The sequence below is a fragment of the Tachyglossus aculeatus genome, chromosome 6 (genome assembly GCF_015852505.1).
Source record: "Tachyglossus aculeatus isolate mTacAcu1 chromosome 6, mTacAcu1.pri, whole genome shotgun sequence".
In the NCBI taxonomy this organism is placed as follows: Eukaryota; Metazoa; Chordata; class Mammalia; order Monotremata; family Tachyglossidae; genus Tachyglossus; species Tachyglossus aculeatus.
The window spans coordinates 27221264-27236854 of NC_052071.1; the positions used below are offsets into that span (position 1 = coordinate 27221264).

Here is a 15591-nt window from a genome sequence, read left to right on the forward strand (position 1 = left end):
TTAATGTGCAGAGCACTGTGCTGAGTACTGGAGAAAATACACAGGTGAGCATTAGGCACATTTCCTGGCCCCTGAGAATCTAAGAACAATGTATTTATTTATCATCATCATCATCATCATCAATCGTATTTATTGAGCGCTTACTATGTGCAGAGCACTGTACTAAGCGCTTGGGAAGTACAAATTGGCAACATATATTTTATATATATTTAGTGCTTACTATGTGCCATTTACTGCACCAAGTGCTCGTCATGGGAAAATTTTCTATAAAAACACAGAAAAGACGAGGGCAGTGATAAATACAGCAAGAAGCATAGGGCATCATGTCTAGAGGAGCAGAACTTTGGAATCCCTGCAGCTCAAAATCCAACACCCACAGCAAGTTACAACCTCCCCAGTGTACTAGCCTGGAGAGGGGCCAGAGGAGGAACTAATATACTGGTCCTCAGTCCCACTGCACTTACATACATATCAATAATTTCTTCCTATTTATGTCTGCCTCCCTGTTTAGACTGTAAGCTCCTTGAAGGCAGGGAGTACATCTACCAACTCTGTTGCATTGAGCTCTCCCAAGCACTTAGTACAGTGCTCTGCACACAATAAGCCCACAGCTTAATATCATTGGTTGATTTATTCTTCCTCTCGACCGTTGACGGGAAGATGAGGATGCTGCCACTGCCGTTTTTCTGGAATTTAACTGGAGTGCTCTTGTGAAGCGATAGAACTTAGTAAGAAATAGCGGTGGTGTTCTGTAAGAGTCTTATCTCTAAAGAATAATAAATTGAAGTGCTGCTGTAGCGGGTGATCCCTGTAGACACACATTCACTTGCTCATGTGTTTTTCATTATGAAATTAATTTCAAAATACAAAGATGCCACTAAATAGTACTCATAGATGTTTGAATCCTTTCTTCAAATGTCTATAAAATGCTATTTTTACCCAGCTGTATCAGCTATCAATTTCTGTTTCTAACTGGTGGGGTGGTTTTTTTTCCTTCTCATTATAGTACTGGGGTTTTTCCTGTGTTTTATCTTTGAACGGAGTGCCCCTTTTCAATTCAGGAGTAGACTTTAAAAAAAGCGGGGAGAGCCAATCAAAAGGAATCTAAATTTAAGAGAAAGTGCCCACTTTTGAAGCACAGTCACCTGCTTTCTTTTAAAAAAAAGCTTTTTCTATGACTCCTTTGTATTTTACGTACTCTCAGCAACTGTTTTCTATTTTCATGGAAATACCAGTCATTGCAGAAAGTAAGATCCATTTCTACTTTGCATTGTAATCTAGCTATGATTACTGGGCCATAAAAGGGGTGGCTCTAAGAGGTCCCTGACAGTTAATGCAAAACCAGAAGACACTCTACAACTACAAAAATCTAGGAAAGGAGAGTTTGAGCACCTAGAAAAGTAAGTTTCACATACGCCGTAAGCACTGGCTCTGTGCCTCGTCTCCTGCTTTCTGTTTTTCTTTGGGAGTAATCTTCTGCTGGTTGGCCAGAAAAGAATACTCATGAATCACTTCTTCTGCAGGCCTAGACTGTGATCAAGAGGTGAGCAACAAACAAAAGTACAAACAACAACAAACAAAAGGGGATGTTTGGGTTCCAGTTGTGATCTTGGATCAGCTTGGGGCAGTTAGCCAGTTTTTTCCTACTTAAGAGCACCAAATGTCTGAAGCAGGCCCTTGGCCCACCCGCACGTTTTTCAAAAGAAGAAATTTAGAGAGCCAGCATATTTTAGATAGGTATTTCCGATCTCGTTTTTGATCTGGCTGTAAAAAGATCCAGGCGAGGTGGTGAATCATTTATACACCCGTTGTTCCTGTCTGCGTGGGCGTAATTATCTCTCTGCCTGCAGTCAGTGGCTTTTCTACCATTCTTCCTGCCTCTCCACCCATCTTGCATTGTGAGTAATTTGACATCTACAGAACTAGTGTCTAAAGTAAAAGTGTCAGGCTCTAATATGTATCCAGTATTGGCAAAGAGCTCATGATTGTAATGAAAACAGAAAATATTGTGATGTCTTTTCACTCTGAATCGTTGAGACCGTTTGCTTTCTTTTAACCACAAGTAGAATTAACATGATAGAGTTTAGGAAATTGGAGGTTTATTGAATTTGACTCTCATTTTTTCAAATTTGGAGTGATGGTGTCTTGGACTAAATGGTGATTAACACGCTTATAACTGACTACTGAATTAAAATGAAAACCTGTCTATATTGACTTTTTTTAGGCAACAGGGGGAGGATATGAAAGTGATGATGCATATCACAATGCAGAACTTTTCTTCCTGGATATTCAAAATATTCATGTAATGAGAGAATCTTTAAGAAAATTGAAGGACATTGTGTATCCTAATGTGGAAGAATCTCATTGGTTATCCAGTCTGGAATCAACTCACTGGTTAGAACACATCAAGGCAAGTGAATTTTGGTGAAAGCTTTGGAGTTCCTATTTTTAAACGTTGACTGCAGTTTTTGTGGAAAATGGCTTTTCCCAAGTATGTTTACTTTTTAAGACGAGAGATGTAGTGCTGAAATATTTGTGGTATTTGTTTTCTTCACATTTAATATTTTTAGTGCATGTTTTCCATCTCATTTGGCATTTAAATTGCAAATTATCAACTGTCACTGTCTTCATCCTATTTGTCAAAAAGGATATTTTTCCTGCATCATACTAATTATGTGGAGTTTAACTTTATTTTTAACATATTCATTTGTTTATTTGGGATCAGCTGATGCATTTTTCCTAAATATCACCAGATGTGAATCCCAGGACCTTTAATGGCTTTTCTGGCTTCTTCCTCTCTGACTTCAAATATGCCTGGGAAACTTACATACTGAAAACAGCACTCTTTCCAACCGTATCCTATCTACTGTGTGATCCTTTCTGGTACATATTTCTCCTCTCTTTATTATTATTATTATTGTTAATTATTAGCTATTAATAATAATAATGATATTTGTTAAGCACTTACTAGGCATTAAGCACTGTTGTAAGTGCTGGAGTAGACACAAGTTAATCAGACTGGACACAATCCCTGTGCCATATGGGGCTCACAGTCTAAGTAGGAAAGAGATCAGATAGTGAATTCCCATTTTACAGATTAGGAAACTGAGGCACAGAGAAGGTTAAGTGACCCAGGTCACAAAACAGGCAACTGGTAAAGCTGGGATTAGAATTTAGGTGCTCTAACTGCCAGGTGTGTGCTTTTTCCACTAGGCCATGCCGCTTGTCACTGTGCTCTCTCTCTCTCTGTCTGTCTCTCTCTCTTTCTCTGTGTCTCTTTTTTTAAATTTCCCATCCCACTTGCTTTTCCTTTCTGGACTTAATGACTTTTTCCATCAAGAGTTGCCCTATCGTTAAATCATAAATTTAAATACAGGTGTTCACTACAGTTGTCTTCTCTTAGAAGTGATGGTAAGGCTGCATACTTTTTTGAAAATGCTGTATATAAAATGTAGTTCATATTTTTGATGATGTAATTAGATCTTTGAGTAATTCATCCCAACAGTAGTCAATGTTAATTTTGAAGTAGACTGTCTAAAAAATAGCAGAATTGTATTTTATAGTGTTGTGTGTTTACACTTCTGAATGTTTTTGACTTAATTTTTTTTAACTTGCATAACATAATTTCTTAACAAACTATTCTGTCATCTATTTACAAATTATTGATGCCTTCTGAATTCAAAGAACCATATCAGATTTTAGAATTTGTATCAACTTCTGGTCATTGTACTTCATTTGCTTAGCCTTGTAATCTTTAAGTGCTCTGTAGGAATTTTGGAATTTAAAAACCGTCTTCATGTTTAACTGAAAAATTATTTTAGCATTATTGATATCATTATTATAAATTGTCTTGACATCTTGTGTGTTCCCTTGCTTCTCTATCAGCTTGTCTTGACGGGAGCTATTCAAGTAGCAGATAAAGTATCCTCAGGGAAAAGCTCGGTATTGGTCCACTGTAGCGATGGATGGGACAGAACGGCCCAACTGACATCCTTAGCCATGTTGATGTTAGACAGCTACTACCGAACAATTGAAGGATTTGAAGTATTGGTTCAAAAAGAATGGATAAGCTTTGGACACAAATTTTCGTCTGTAAGTACCGATCACTCAGTGGTATTTATTGATCACTTACTGTGTACCGAGTACGGTACTAAGCTCTTGGGAGAGTAGAGTACAACAGAGTTGGTATAAGACTTAAAAGCTTTTTTTAAACAGGTATTTGCATTTGACAATTAGATTTCAGTCACATACTTTTATTCATTTGTGGTCTGAAGCTTTTTTTTAAGTAATTAAAAAAATGTCAAGAGTCTTCTGATGGCCCAGCATGAGAAGCAAATGTAGAAGATTGAAGCTTTTTGTTGAGGTCCTCAGTCTTTCTCCCCCCACCCAAGTCCTAAAGTAAGCAAATATTGACAAGTAGCACTCCTTCCTGCAGTATAGTGAAACTTTAAAGTGCACTGGTCAGGAGAAGTCCTTCCTACCTTTTATTGCATTCCATTTAAACTGCCAGTTAAAATGGATATGAATGCATTTTTTAAAACTCTAGTGCAAAACACTCATTACTGACTCTTCCGAGTCCTCTAGTACTCTGAAAAGTGTCATTCCTTGGCATGTATTGTTGGATGAAAAGCAGAAATCAACCTTGACAAATTTCAGTTTCTTCTCTGTTTCTGTGGAGGTTCTGTAGATATGCTGAGCAGTGCCAGCGACCAGAAGGCAGGTAAATGAGGGAAAAGCAGCAGAAAGAATAGGTGAAATTCTAAATTACAGAAATCCAGAATAATTGTGTTAATGGAGTATGCCATAGGAGGTGGTAGACGTACTAGCTCCAGAGCCACTTTGTATATCGAAGCTTGGCTTCCATATGGCTCCAGATAACACATCCCCCAATCAGTCGTATTTCTTGAGCACTGATATTCCCGTTCATGACTAGGGATTAAGTTTGCCATCATCCAGTAGCTCAAGTGGTTCTCCAGGCATGACTCAGTTCCCCACCCCCGGCCATCCACTCTCAAACTCATCATATGAGGTTTGTAAGCAAAAAACCTGACATTTATTACTAAATCTTTTTTCTTTGTACAACTTGGCTTAAAGGAAGTCATTTTATTGCATTGCAGTGCTTGTGGAAATTTTGTGCTTTCCCAGTGTAAAAGTGGCTGAGGCTAGTAAAGACATTCTCTTCATTATTTTATTTCAGAGGATAGGGCACGGTGATAAAAACCATGCTGATGCCGACCGATCTCCCATTTTTTCTTCAGTTTATTGATTGCGTTTGGCAAATGTCTAAACAGGTAGAGTATGTTTGTGATTTTATTATGTGAATCCTTTCAGAATAAACGTTTTGCAAGTCATACACGTAATTTTATTTCTTTCAAAAAAGCAAATTTCAAGAAAGCTAAACATCCATAACATTTAGAGGCTCTTTTAGTACCTTCAGCGAGGTACCCTGATGTGCTGCGATCGTGGAAAACTCAATAAGATTTGATTCCAAGTTCTTGAAAAATGTCTTGGATTAAGGATCCGCACCAAGAGATTGCAATCCATGGGGTATTCTGAATAGCACTGGGTTAATGTTGGAAAAATCAGGGAAAAGTTAATCGTGACCATGCTTCCAAACCACCACAGCCATCTTAGATGCAGAATCCTTTCAGAATAAACGTTTTGCAAATCATACATGTAATTTTATTTCTTTCAAAAAAGCAAATTTCAAGAAAGCTAAACATCCATAACATTTAGAGGCTCTTTTAGTACCTTCAGCGAGGTACACTGATGTGCTGCGATCTTGGAAAACTCAATAAAATTTGATTCCAAGTTCTTGAAAAATGTCTTGGATTAAGGATCCACACCAAGAGGTCGCAATCCATGGGGTATTCTGAATAGCACTGGGTTAATGTTGGAAAAATCAGGGAAAAGTTAATCGTGACCGTGCTTCCAAACCACCACAGCCATCTTAGACGCATTAAGCGGGGAGAGGAGAGTCATCCAAACTCTTTCACTCCCCAGATTATACAAGCTTCAAAAAAAGAGCTTTCCATAAAATCCCACAAGTTTTTTGGGGCCTGTGCATGTGATTCCTCTGCTTCCTTGTCATCAGAGACAGTGCAGTGGAAAAAAGAGCCCCCGCACCAGAACAGCTAAATGAGTTAGGTTAGGGAAGCCAGCAAAAGTAACGAGAACTGAATTCTGCCTGGCTTGTTGATTAAGGTCTCATCCCCTCCCAGAATATTGTAATTCCCAGGGCACTGTAGAAAAATCTAGTTCCCAGTAGAAGGCAGCTGTCTGTAGCCTATTAATTTTACAATCCCCCTTTACTTCAGTTTCCACCTTAAACTGTGAATTTCTCAAAGGCAGAGACCACTCTGTCTCTTACTATATTTCCAAAAGCCCTGTGCACAGTGGGCCCCCAGTAAATGCTGTGGATGATGGTGAGTTCTGTCGCTAATAAGGGACATTTCAACAGCCAGATTCCTCCAACGGAGAGGGAAACTAACCATTAAGTCACAAAGCACTTCTCAGTCTGGATCTAAAAGAAATATTACACAAGCACACACATACAATGTACCAGTCAATGCGATTTGTTGAGTGCTTACTATGTACAGAGCACCGTTCTGAGTACTTGGGAGAGTATAGTACAATAGAATTAGCACACATATATAGACGCCATAAGCAACATTATTTGGGGCACTTTAAAAACTGATTCATTCATTCAATCCTTCGTATTTATTGAGTGAATTCATATTTACTGTGTGCAAAGAACTGAATTAAGTGCTTAATTTAGGCACTGAATCAAATGTTCGTGCTCAAAGCACACCTTGTGTCTATTCTAGGTTATTTGAAAACCTAAATTCAGGTAATGTTAAATGTTCTGAATATATTTTAATGTGTAGAAAGGCTAAAACCCATAACTTCTTATGTTTAATTTTTATATTTTGACCAGTTTCCTACAGCTTTTGAATTCAATGAACAGTTCCTGATTACAATCCTGGATCATTTGTACAGTTGCCGGTTTGGCACTTTCTTATACAATTGTGAATCTGCTCGAGAAAAAGAAGTGAGTAAAATTACTAATTTTAGTAAAGCTCTTTGAGTCTTGTTCTGTAAAATAATATATAGCTGATGATGTGGCAATTTTTGTTCAGTTGGGTTTTGCAGTAAAACTAGCATGGGCGTTTCTTCAAACATCAGAGGATGGCAATATTGGCAGTGGGCTGGAATAGTGAAAGAAGTGATCACCATCCTTCCTGTGTTAATGTCATGGGTTAGCTATAATATGAGCCCTGGAAGGGATAAAGACTGCAGCTGATCTGAACCTTGTATGTACCCCTGTATTTACCACATAAGTGCTTAATAAATATAATATAGATGAAACCAAGGTTTTAAAAAAAATCATGTCAGTAAAGCATGCAAGTGCCAAGAAATTTGGATTTGGGTTTTGTGATATTTGTGATATCTTAAATCTAATGCCTTGCATTCATTCATTCATTTATTCATTCATTCATTCAGTTGTATTTATTGAGCGCTTACTGTGTGCAGAGCACTGTACTAAGTGCTTGGGAAGTACAAGTTGGCCACATGTAGAGACGGTCCCTACCCAACAGTGGGCTCACAGACTAGAAGGGGGAGACAGAGAACAAAACAAAACATATTAACAGAATAAAACATTGAATAAATACTTACAAGTAAAATAAATAGAGTAATAAATACATATATACATATATACAGGTGCTGTGGGGAAGGGAAGGAGGTAAGGCGGGGGAGATAGAGAGGGGAAGGAGGGGGAGAGGAAGGAGGGGGCTCAGTCTGGGAAGGCCTCCTGGAGGAGGTGAGCTCTCAGTAGGGCCTTGAAGAGAAGAAGAGAGCTAGCTTGGTGGATGTGCGGAGGGAGGGCATTCCAGGCCAGGGGGATGACGTGGGCCAGGGGTCGACGGTGGGACAGGCGAGAACGAGGCCCAGTGAGGAGGTTAGCGGCAGAGGAGCAGAGGGTGCGGTATGGGCTGTAGACGGAAAGAAGGGAGGTGAGGTGGGAGGGGGTGAGGTGATGGACAGCCTTGAAGCCGAGGGTGAGGAGTTTTTGCTTGAACCAAAGGTTGATAGGCAACCACTGGAGATTTTTGAGGAGGGAAGTGACATGCCCAGAGCATTTCTGTACAAAGATAATCCAGGCAACAGAGTGAAGTATAGACTGAAGCGGGAAGAGACAGGAGGATGGGAGATCAGAAAGGAGGCTGATGCAGTAATCCAGTCGGGATAGAATGAGTGATTGAACCAGCAAGGTAGCGGTTTGGATGGAGAGGAAAGGGCGGATCTTGGCGATGTTGTGGAGGTGAGACCGGCAGGTTTTGGTGACGGATTGGATGTGTGGGGTGAATGAGAGAGTGGAGTCAAGGATGACACCAAGGTTTCAGGCTTCTGAGATGGGAAGGATGGTAGTGCCATCTACAACTTCATTGCATGTAAAATTTCTATTTTAAATGCAATAGAACCTCATTTCCTCTTGTTGATATATAATCCCAACAAACTTTTCCTCAAAAATTTTTTGGATTTTTTTTTTTTCTTTTTTGATGGCATTTGTTAAGTGCTTGCTTTGGGCCAGGCGCCGATACAAGCTAGTCAGGTTGGACCCTATCCGTGACCTGCATGAGGCTCACAGTCTTGAACACCATTGTGCAGATAAGGCAACCGAGGCACAGAAAAGTTAAGTGACTTGTCCAAGGTCATACGACAGACAAGTGTTGGGGCCAGATAGTTAAATATCAAAATTTGATCCCAAAGATAAAGTGGTAACTTATTGTTATTGTTTTTTTTAAAAAAAACAAAAAAAAACCCAAAACTCATATCAGGACAGCATTGCCTTACAAATGATAAAGATTGTACATATAATGCTCTTGTAAGGTATGATTTTACCTTTTGCCAACCTCCAATTCACTGAGTTACAAATCTTTGTATAGTTTCCTTGGGGCCTTTTTCAGTTTTTGTATTGTCCTGGTTTTTTTCATCTTTAAGGTGAAATGGGATTACAGAAACTGGATCCAAAGTGAGTAATTTTTGACTGCCAGTTAGTATGTCTTCCTTCACTTGAAACTACTGGAAAAACACAGCTGTGGTTCACGTGCTGGAAAAATTTTAAATATTCCAAGACAGTAAAATTGTCACTGGCTTCAGATTAGAGCAACTTTTTTACTTTGTCATTTTTTTTTCCAGAAACTTACGGAGAGAAGCTCCTCATTATGGTCATTGACAAACAGTGAAAAAGGAAAGTACTCAAATCCCTTTTATACTAAGGAACTGAATCGAGTTCTCTATCCAGTTGCAAGTATGCGTCACTTGGAACTTTGGGTGAATTATTACATTAGATGGAATCCAAGAATTAGGCAACAAGTAAGTGAAATATAATCATTTTAAAAGTGCCACTGTAATAACCCCTTAGGTAAGGACATTAGATGGATTCAAAATGTTATGAGGAAAGGCATCCTCCAACCCACATGGCAAAAAGAAGTTCAAACTAAACCTTCCAATGGCTCTGCTGATATTTACATCATTAGAAGGTTAATTTTGAACTGGATTTAACACATTCAAACAAGCATTGTGAATTTCAGTGAAACTTATAGTCATCAGAAAGATCTTATCCGTTTTTGAAAATCAGATGCTTCAGGGACTTAATGACTTCAAGTAATAGAACAGATGTTACTGAGGCTTAGGAGAAAATACTTTGCTTTCCTCGACCCTGACTGAGCAATCAGTACCTTTCAGGAGTATTTTTGTTGCTTACTACAGTTGTTAAATGTGTGTTGTAATAATAATAATAATAATAGTAATAATAGTAATGATGGTATTGGATAAGCACTTATTATGTGCAAGGCACTGTTCTAAGCGCTGGGGGGATACAAGGTGATCAGATTGTCCCACATGGGGCTCACAGTCTTAATCCCCATTTTCCAGATGAGGTAACTGAGGCACAGAGAAGTTAAGTGACTTGCCCAAAGTCACACAGCCGGTAAGTGGAGGAGCTGGGATGACTCCCTCTGACTCCCAAGCCCGTGCTCTTTCCACTGAGCCACGCTGCTTCTGTACAGAGTCCTGTCAGTCAATCAGTCAATCGTATTTATTGAGCGCTTACTGTGTGCAGAGCACTGTACTGAGCACTTGGGAAGTACAAGTTGGCAACATATAGAGACAGCCCCTACCCAACAGTGGGCTCACAGGCAGCGATAGTAGTATTTATTTATAGTAATAATTATGGTATTTTTTAAGTGCTTACTACGTGCCAAGCACTGTTCCAAGTGCTGAGGTGGGTTCAGGGTATTCAGGTTGTCCCACAGTCTTAATTCCCATTTTATAGATGTGGTAACTGAGGCACAGAGAAGTTGTGACGTGCTCAAGGTGACACAGCAGATGAGTGGCGGAGCCAGGTTTAGAACCCACGTCCTCTTACTCCCGCGCCTGTGCTCTAGTGCCCACAGTGCACTGTACTAAGAGCTTGAGCACTCGTTTACAGGCAAGAGCATTTTGCTTGGTCACATGCTACACTAGCCATGAAGTATAGTATGATGATGCCATGTCTACCACTCCATTGAATTGTATTCTCCCAAGCCCTTAGTATAGCACTCTGCACACAGGAGACAATAAATACCAACAATTTATTAATTGATGCCATGGGCTGGATCAGAGGCCAGGGACTCTGGCTTCTCCCCAGCTTTCACCTGGGTAGAGCAGAGGACAGAAGTCCCTAGGGAGATGTCCTTATCAAATCTCTGCTTTCTCCTGTTTTTTAATGAGGGAGTCATTTATTTTTATTGAGAGGCTTGTTTCCTAAAACAAGATCGAGACCAGTTTGGGGCTTAACCTCTTGACTAGGTCTTGGACAATTTTGAATCAGTTATCAATATCAATTATTTAGAGGTCGTGAAACAACCTGTAAATAAACCATGCTGAATCTTTTAACCTTTCCACTGAGCCGTCTTTCGACTCAAAATTTGATGTCAAAAGCTTGAAGTAATGTGGAGATCCTTGACAAGCGGGACTTTTTGGTTTTTTTTACTGCTGATCCATTCAATCAATCAATCAATCGCATTTATTGAGCGCTTACTGTGTGCAGAGCACTGTACTAAGCGCTTGGGAAGTCCAAGTTGGCAACATATAGAGACAGTCCCTACCCAACAGTGGGCTCACAGTCTAAAAGGGGGAGACAGAGAACCAAACCAAACATACTAACAAAATAAAATAAATAGAATAGATACGTACAAGTAAAATAAATAAATAAATAGAGTAATAAATATGTACAAACATATACATATATACAGGTCCATACATGTCCATTCCCCACCCACACCCCCATCAAAGCCCAGGATTGCAGTTCACACCCTTTTGATAATGTTGGGGAGATGATAAACACAAATAGAGGCTCTAAGGGCAGGAAAAATGAAAGTGTAAGGAGAAGGGTTCCCCAAAAATTAAACACACACCTTTCTCTATCTATGGCCACACTTGGATTGGAAGGCTTACTGTCCATGTACCAAGTTGAGTGTGTGTTGTGTGTGGGAAGGGGAAAACAGCCCATCGCCAAGATTTTTATAAATGTATTATTTCCTAGTTTGTCCCTTTAAGTTTTCATTCATTCAGTCCTATTTATTGAGCGCTTACTGGAGAGAAGTACAGACTCTTGTCTACAATCACAAGGTCTTTTGAAACAGACTCTGGGATTGAGTGTGGCTTTATCAGAGAGGGATTTCCGGGCAACAGCGGGTTCTCTTTTATTGCAGACTCACGGTGGTCGTATAACTCAGGCAACTGGAAGAAAGCCAATCAGTGTAGTCTGTTGGCGTGCCGCAGGTTTCAAGCTGGCATTCACACTTCAAGGTCTCTGTCTCTTGCAGAAAAGGAGTCTTGCACTTTCTTAATGGTTGAAATTTGTATTCTTTGGGGGAAGCGTCAGCTTTCAGGGCTCGAGAACATTTGCTCGCTTAGCTTGAGAGAAAGTATTTAGCCGTGAATTCAGTATTTAGAATAAGTGGAGAATTTTTCCATGGTTTTGTGTATAACAATAATAATAATGATGGCATTTATTAAGTGCTTACTATGTGCAAAGCACTGTTCTAAACGCTGGGGGAGGTTACGAGGTGATCAGGTTGTCCCATGGGGGGCTCACAGTCTTAATCCCCATGTTGTAGATGAGGTAACTGAGGCACGGAGAAGTTAAGTGACTTCCCCAAAGTCACACAGCTGACAGTTGGCGGAACCGAAATTTGAACCCATGACCTCTGATTCCAGAGCCCGCGCTCTTTCCACTGAGCCACGCTGCTTCTCTAGTATCTTCAGTTTAACAATGCGTTTCTTTTCAAATGGATAGGTATTCTAGGATGTATTAGCTAGGTATTCTAAGATTGGTATTCTATTCTAAGATGTAATTTTTATTTCTCTTCTAAAAGCATGCCTTTTTTTGCAATCTATTGTTCATTGTTTTTTGGAAATAATAGGATCACATCCACCAACTCTGTAGTGTACGGTCCCAAGCGTTTAGTATAGTGCCCTGCACACAGTGCTCACTAAATATCGTTGGTTGGTTTAAAACGCTAACAATTTCCAAGCTGGCTCTGAACTCTCCTTCACATATGCTATTAACAAAACTGACAGCTCAGTTTAACTTTTAGGTCTGCGAAATGTAGATAAGTTCAAATGCAGTTTGGCAATATAGGGTGAGAAATACTTTGCTTAGGTAAGTAAGACGCTTTAGAGACTAAGCTCACTATTTAAATCTTAGTTAACCATTTTGCAAAGTGATTCGCTTGGTAGAATGCAAAAGGTAAAAGTTGTGTATTGAAGAAAATCAATCAGTAGCGTTTACTGTGCAACTACAGTGTGCAGAGCGCTGTACCCTGTGGAAGAGACATTGGTATACATGATCCAAGGAGTTTACAGTCTAGAAGAAGAGACAGGCGCTAAGATAAGTTACCGAAAAGAGGAAGTATAGAGTATATATGTGCTTAGATGGTACCAAAGGGCTGAAGTGGCATTTGGGGGAAATAAAGTGGGGAGATCAGTGCTTAATTGGGGAAGACTTTCAAGGGGATATGTGAGAGAGGGGGGTCATCGTTGCATGCTTAAGAGATAGAGAGGTGGTGGTGCTATGTGGGGAAAGTTTAAATGGAAGAGAGGATCTGGGAGGGAAGACGAGAAGCTCAGTTTTGGACATACTGAGTGTGAGGTGCTGGTAGGACATCTGGGTAGTGATTTCCTGGAGACAAAAAGAAATGCAAGGTTGCCTAGAAGGAGAAATGTCAGTAGATTTGGGAGTCATCTACATAGCGGTGGTTAGCGAAGCCAACGGAGCTAACGAGAAGTATATTGAAAGCTTAGGTACCTTGCTGCATAAATGAACAGCAGTCAAACTCCTAATCAGTGGGCCCCGTGTCAAGAAATGGCATAATGGTAGATTTCTTCAGTTACTTGGAAGTGAAAAGTTACCGTGGTCCTGCCGAGAAAGTTGTAAATTTGATTTCTGTGATACACTTCCAGCAGCCAAATGCAGTGGAGCAGCGTTACATGGAGCTCTTAGCCTTACGTGACGAATATATAAGGAGACTTGAAGAACTACAGATCACCAACTCTTCCAAGATTTCTAATTCATCGTCACCCTCATCATCTTCACAAATGATGCCCCATTTACAAACTCACTTTTGAAAGAAAAAAATTGGAGTTGTTCTTTAGAACTCCGCAACCCCCTATGTGCATTTTACATCAAACTTTAAAAGAAAATGGACTATTTGAATTCCATGTTGCACATGTGTTAAAAAGTTTTGGGATTATTTTTTGCCTTCACATGGAAATGAACTGAAGATATCTGTACTTCTGAATATGTGCCTTTCATGTTTGAGTGAGATACATTATCCAATTGATTAGGAGAAGAAAATAGTCTTAGCAGGTATTTTAGAAAACCCTGACTAAAAGTGCTTATTTAATATTTTTCTAATTCTGAAAGTTTTTTAAAACTTTAGAAATGGTATGGATGTTATTTGTATTCATGTTAATAAAACTAACAGCATTTTGAACTGACATTAACAAAATATTCAAAAGCTGATTTTTTTCTTGATTTGATGCAGCTCAAGTTTATTTTTAAAAAGCTGTCTAAAATTAATGCAGAGGTGAGAGTTGATGATTCGTTAGTGCCAATTTAATGTTTTAAATGGTAAGCGTGCATAGATATGTATCCTAAAAATGCTTAAATAATGGTCAATTTCTCTACCATTACAAATGATTAATTCACTAAAGTTGGTCTTTTTGAAATTAAGTTTTTTCCTCAAATATATTTGAGGTGTATATTTTTATATTAAAAAATTGAAAGCACTCAGATAAATGCATGGCATTTTTCATTTATCCAGTTCTTTTAAGTGATGGTTTCCAAATGTATGCCTTCATAAAATTGCCTAACATAGGAATGAATTTTAATTTTTTAAAGAAAGTTTCATTTTATTTTAGTCCTTTATGTGTTTTTTTTTTTAAAAAAAAACTGTGCCTGGTCAGAGCAGCGTACGACCAAAGTAGAATTAAAACATCTCTTTTAAGGATTACTTTTAGGGTATAAATTTCTTAAATTCATTGACCTTGTAGAACTTTCAGGTAGTGCTTTTAAAAGATTTATTCTTTTTTTAAGAGTTACTTCAAAGAATGTGTTGAATATGAGGTATTTTCCAATTATAATTGTAAAGGAGTTTCTTTAAGCAAGCTCTTTTTAAAGTTGATTTCCAGTTGGTTGCTTTCAACTACTTTCTAGTCGTATTACATGCCTACCTGTGCAGACCTTTCTATTTGATATTTGAATTCATATGATATATTAAATATATTAGATGAAAGATATTCAAGGCATTCAGTATTTTAAAGATAAAGAGTATTTATAGTTGATGTGGTTGTGTTTTAAAGGAATTGTTTCGCATGCAAACCTACCTTTGTATATTACTGTATAGGAAGTAGATTAACTCTTCTACCAAGAAGACATTAAGAAGCCCGTTGTGTAAAATGCGTAAATTAAGTATGACGGAATGAAAGTAGTTTATTAGACATCCTGTTTTTGTAAACAGTGTAAATAATTTTGTTTAGAAGTTATCTTTAATCATCTATTATTCCATTAAAACAAAGTAGCAGTTTATCTTTGAGATGAATTACAAAAGTTCTTCTTTGCATTAACAGTTGAACACCTGATAGAGTAAATACATTATACTAAAATTTGCACTATATTTTCTTCAGGGAAATAGCTTTTATTGAGGATTTCGAATTCCTGTAATTCCTATGTATATTTCTTCTCTGCCTCATTTTCCTGGGTGTGTTTTGTATATTTTTCAGCCTATCTTGGTGAGTAATATTATAGGAGTCTCTAAAATTCCTGCAGTATTATTTTAATGAGTACTTAAGTGCATTAACTAAGTGAACAAGGAAGCTCAAGAATATAATCTTTCTGCCTGCAAAAAGTATGTAACTTTATAACACAGCTATGCAGATCTTATAAGGCACAGTTGCCTTGTCTCTAAATCTGTAATATCATAGCTTTTAAAAAATATTGTGTTGCTAATATGAAGAAATATGCAGAATTTTGGGGTGAAG

At 38.5% G+C, this 15591-nt stretch overlaps 1 protein-coding gene across 1 annotated transcript in view; it reads left to right on the top strand.

The window, feature by feature from the left end:
• The window catches only part of MTM1 (myotubularin 1), a 78615-nt gene extending 64269 nt beyond the window's left edge, over positions 1–14346 (top strand). Inside the window, 7 exon segments of the mRNA XM_038747956.1 lie at positions 2225–2410; positions 3886–4092; positions 5198–5248; positions 5250–5291; positions 6938–7051; positions 9202–9378; positions 13513–14346. Of these exon segments, the coding sequence (XP_038603884.1) occupies positions 2225–2410; positions 3886–4092; positions 5198–5248; positions 5250–5291; positions 6938–7051; positions 9202–9378; positions 13513–13677 (942 nt within the window). The 3' untranslated portion in view covers positions 13678–14346.
• The last annotated feature ends 1245 nt before the right edge of the window (positions 14347–15591 follow it).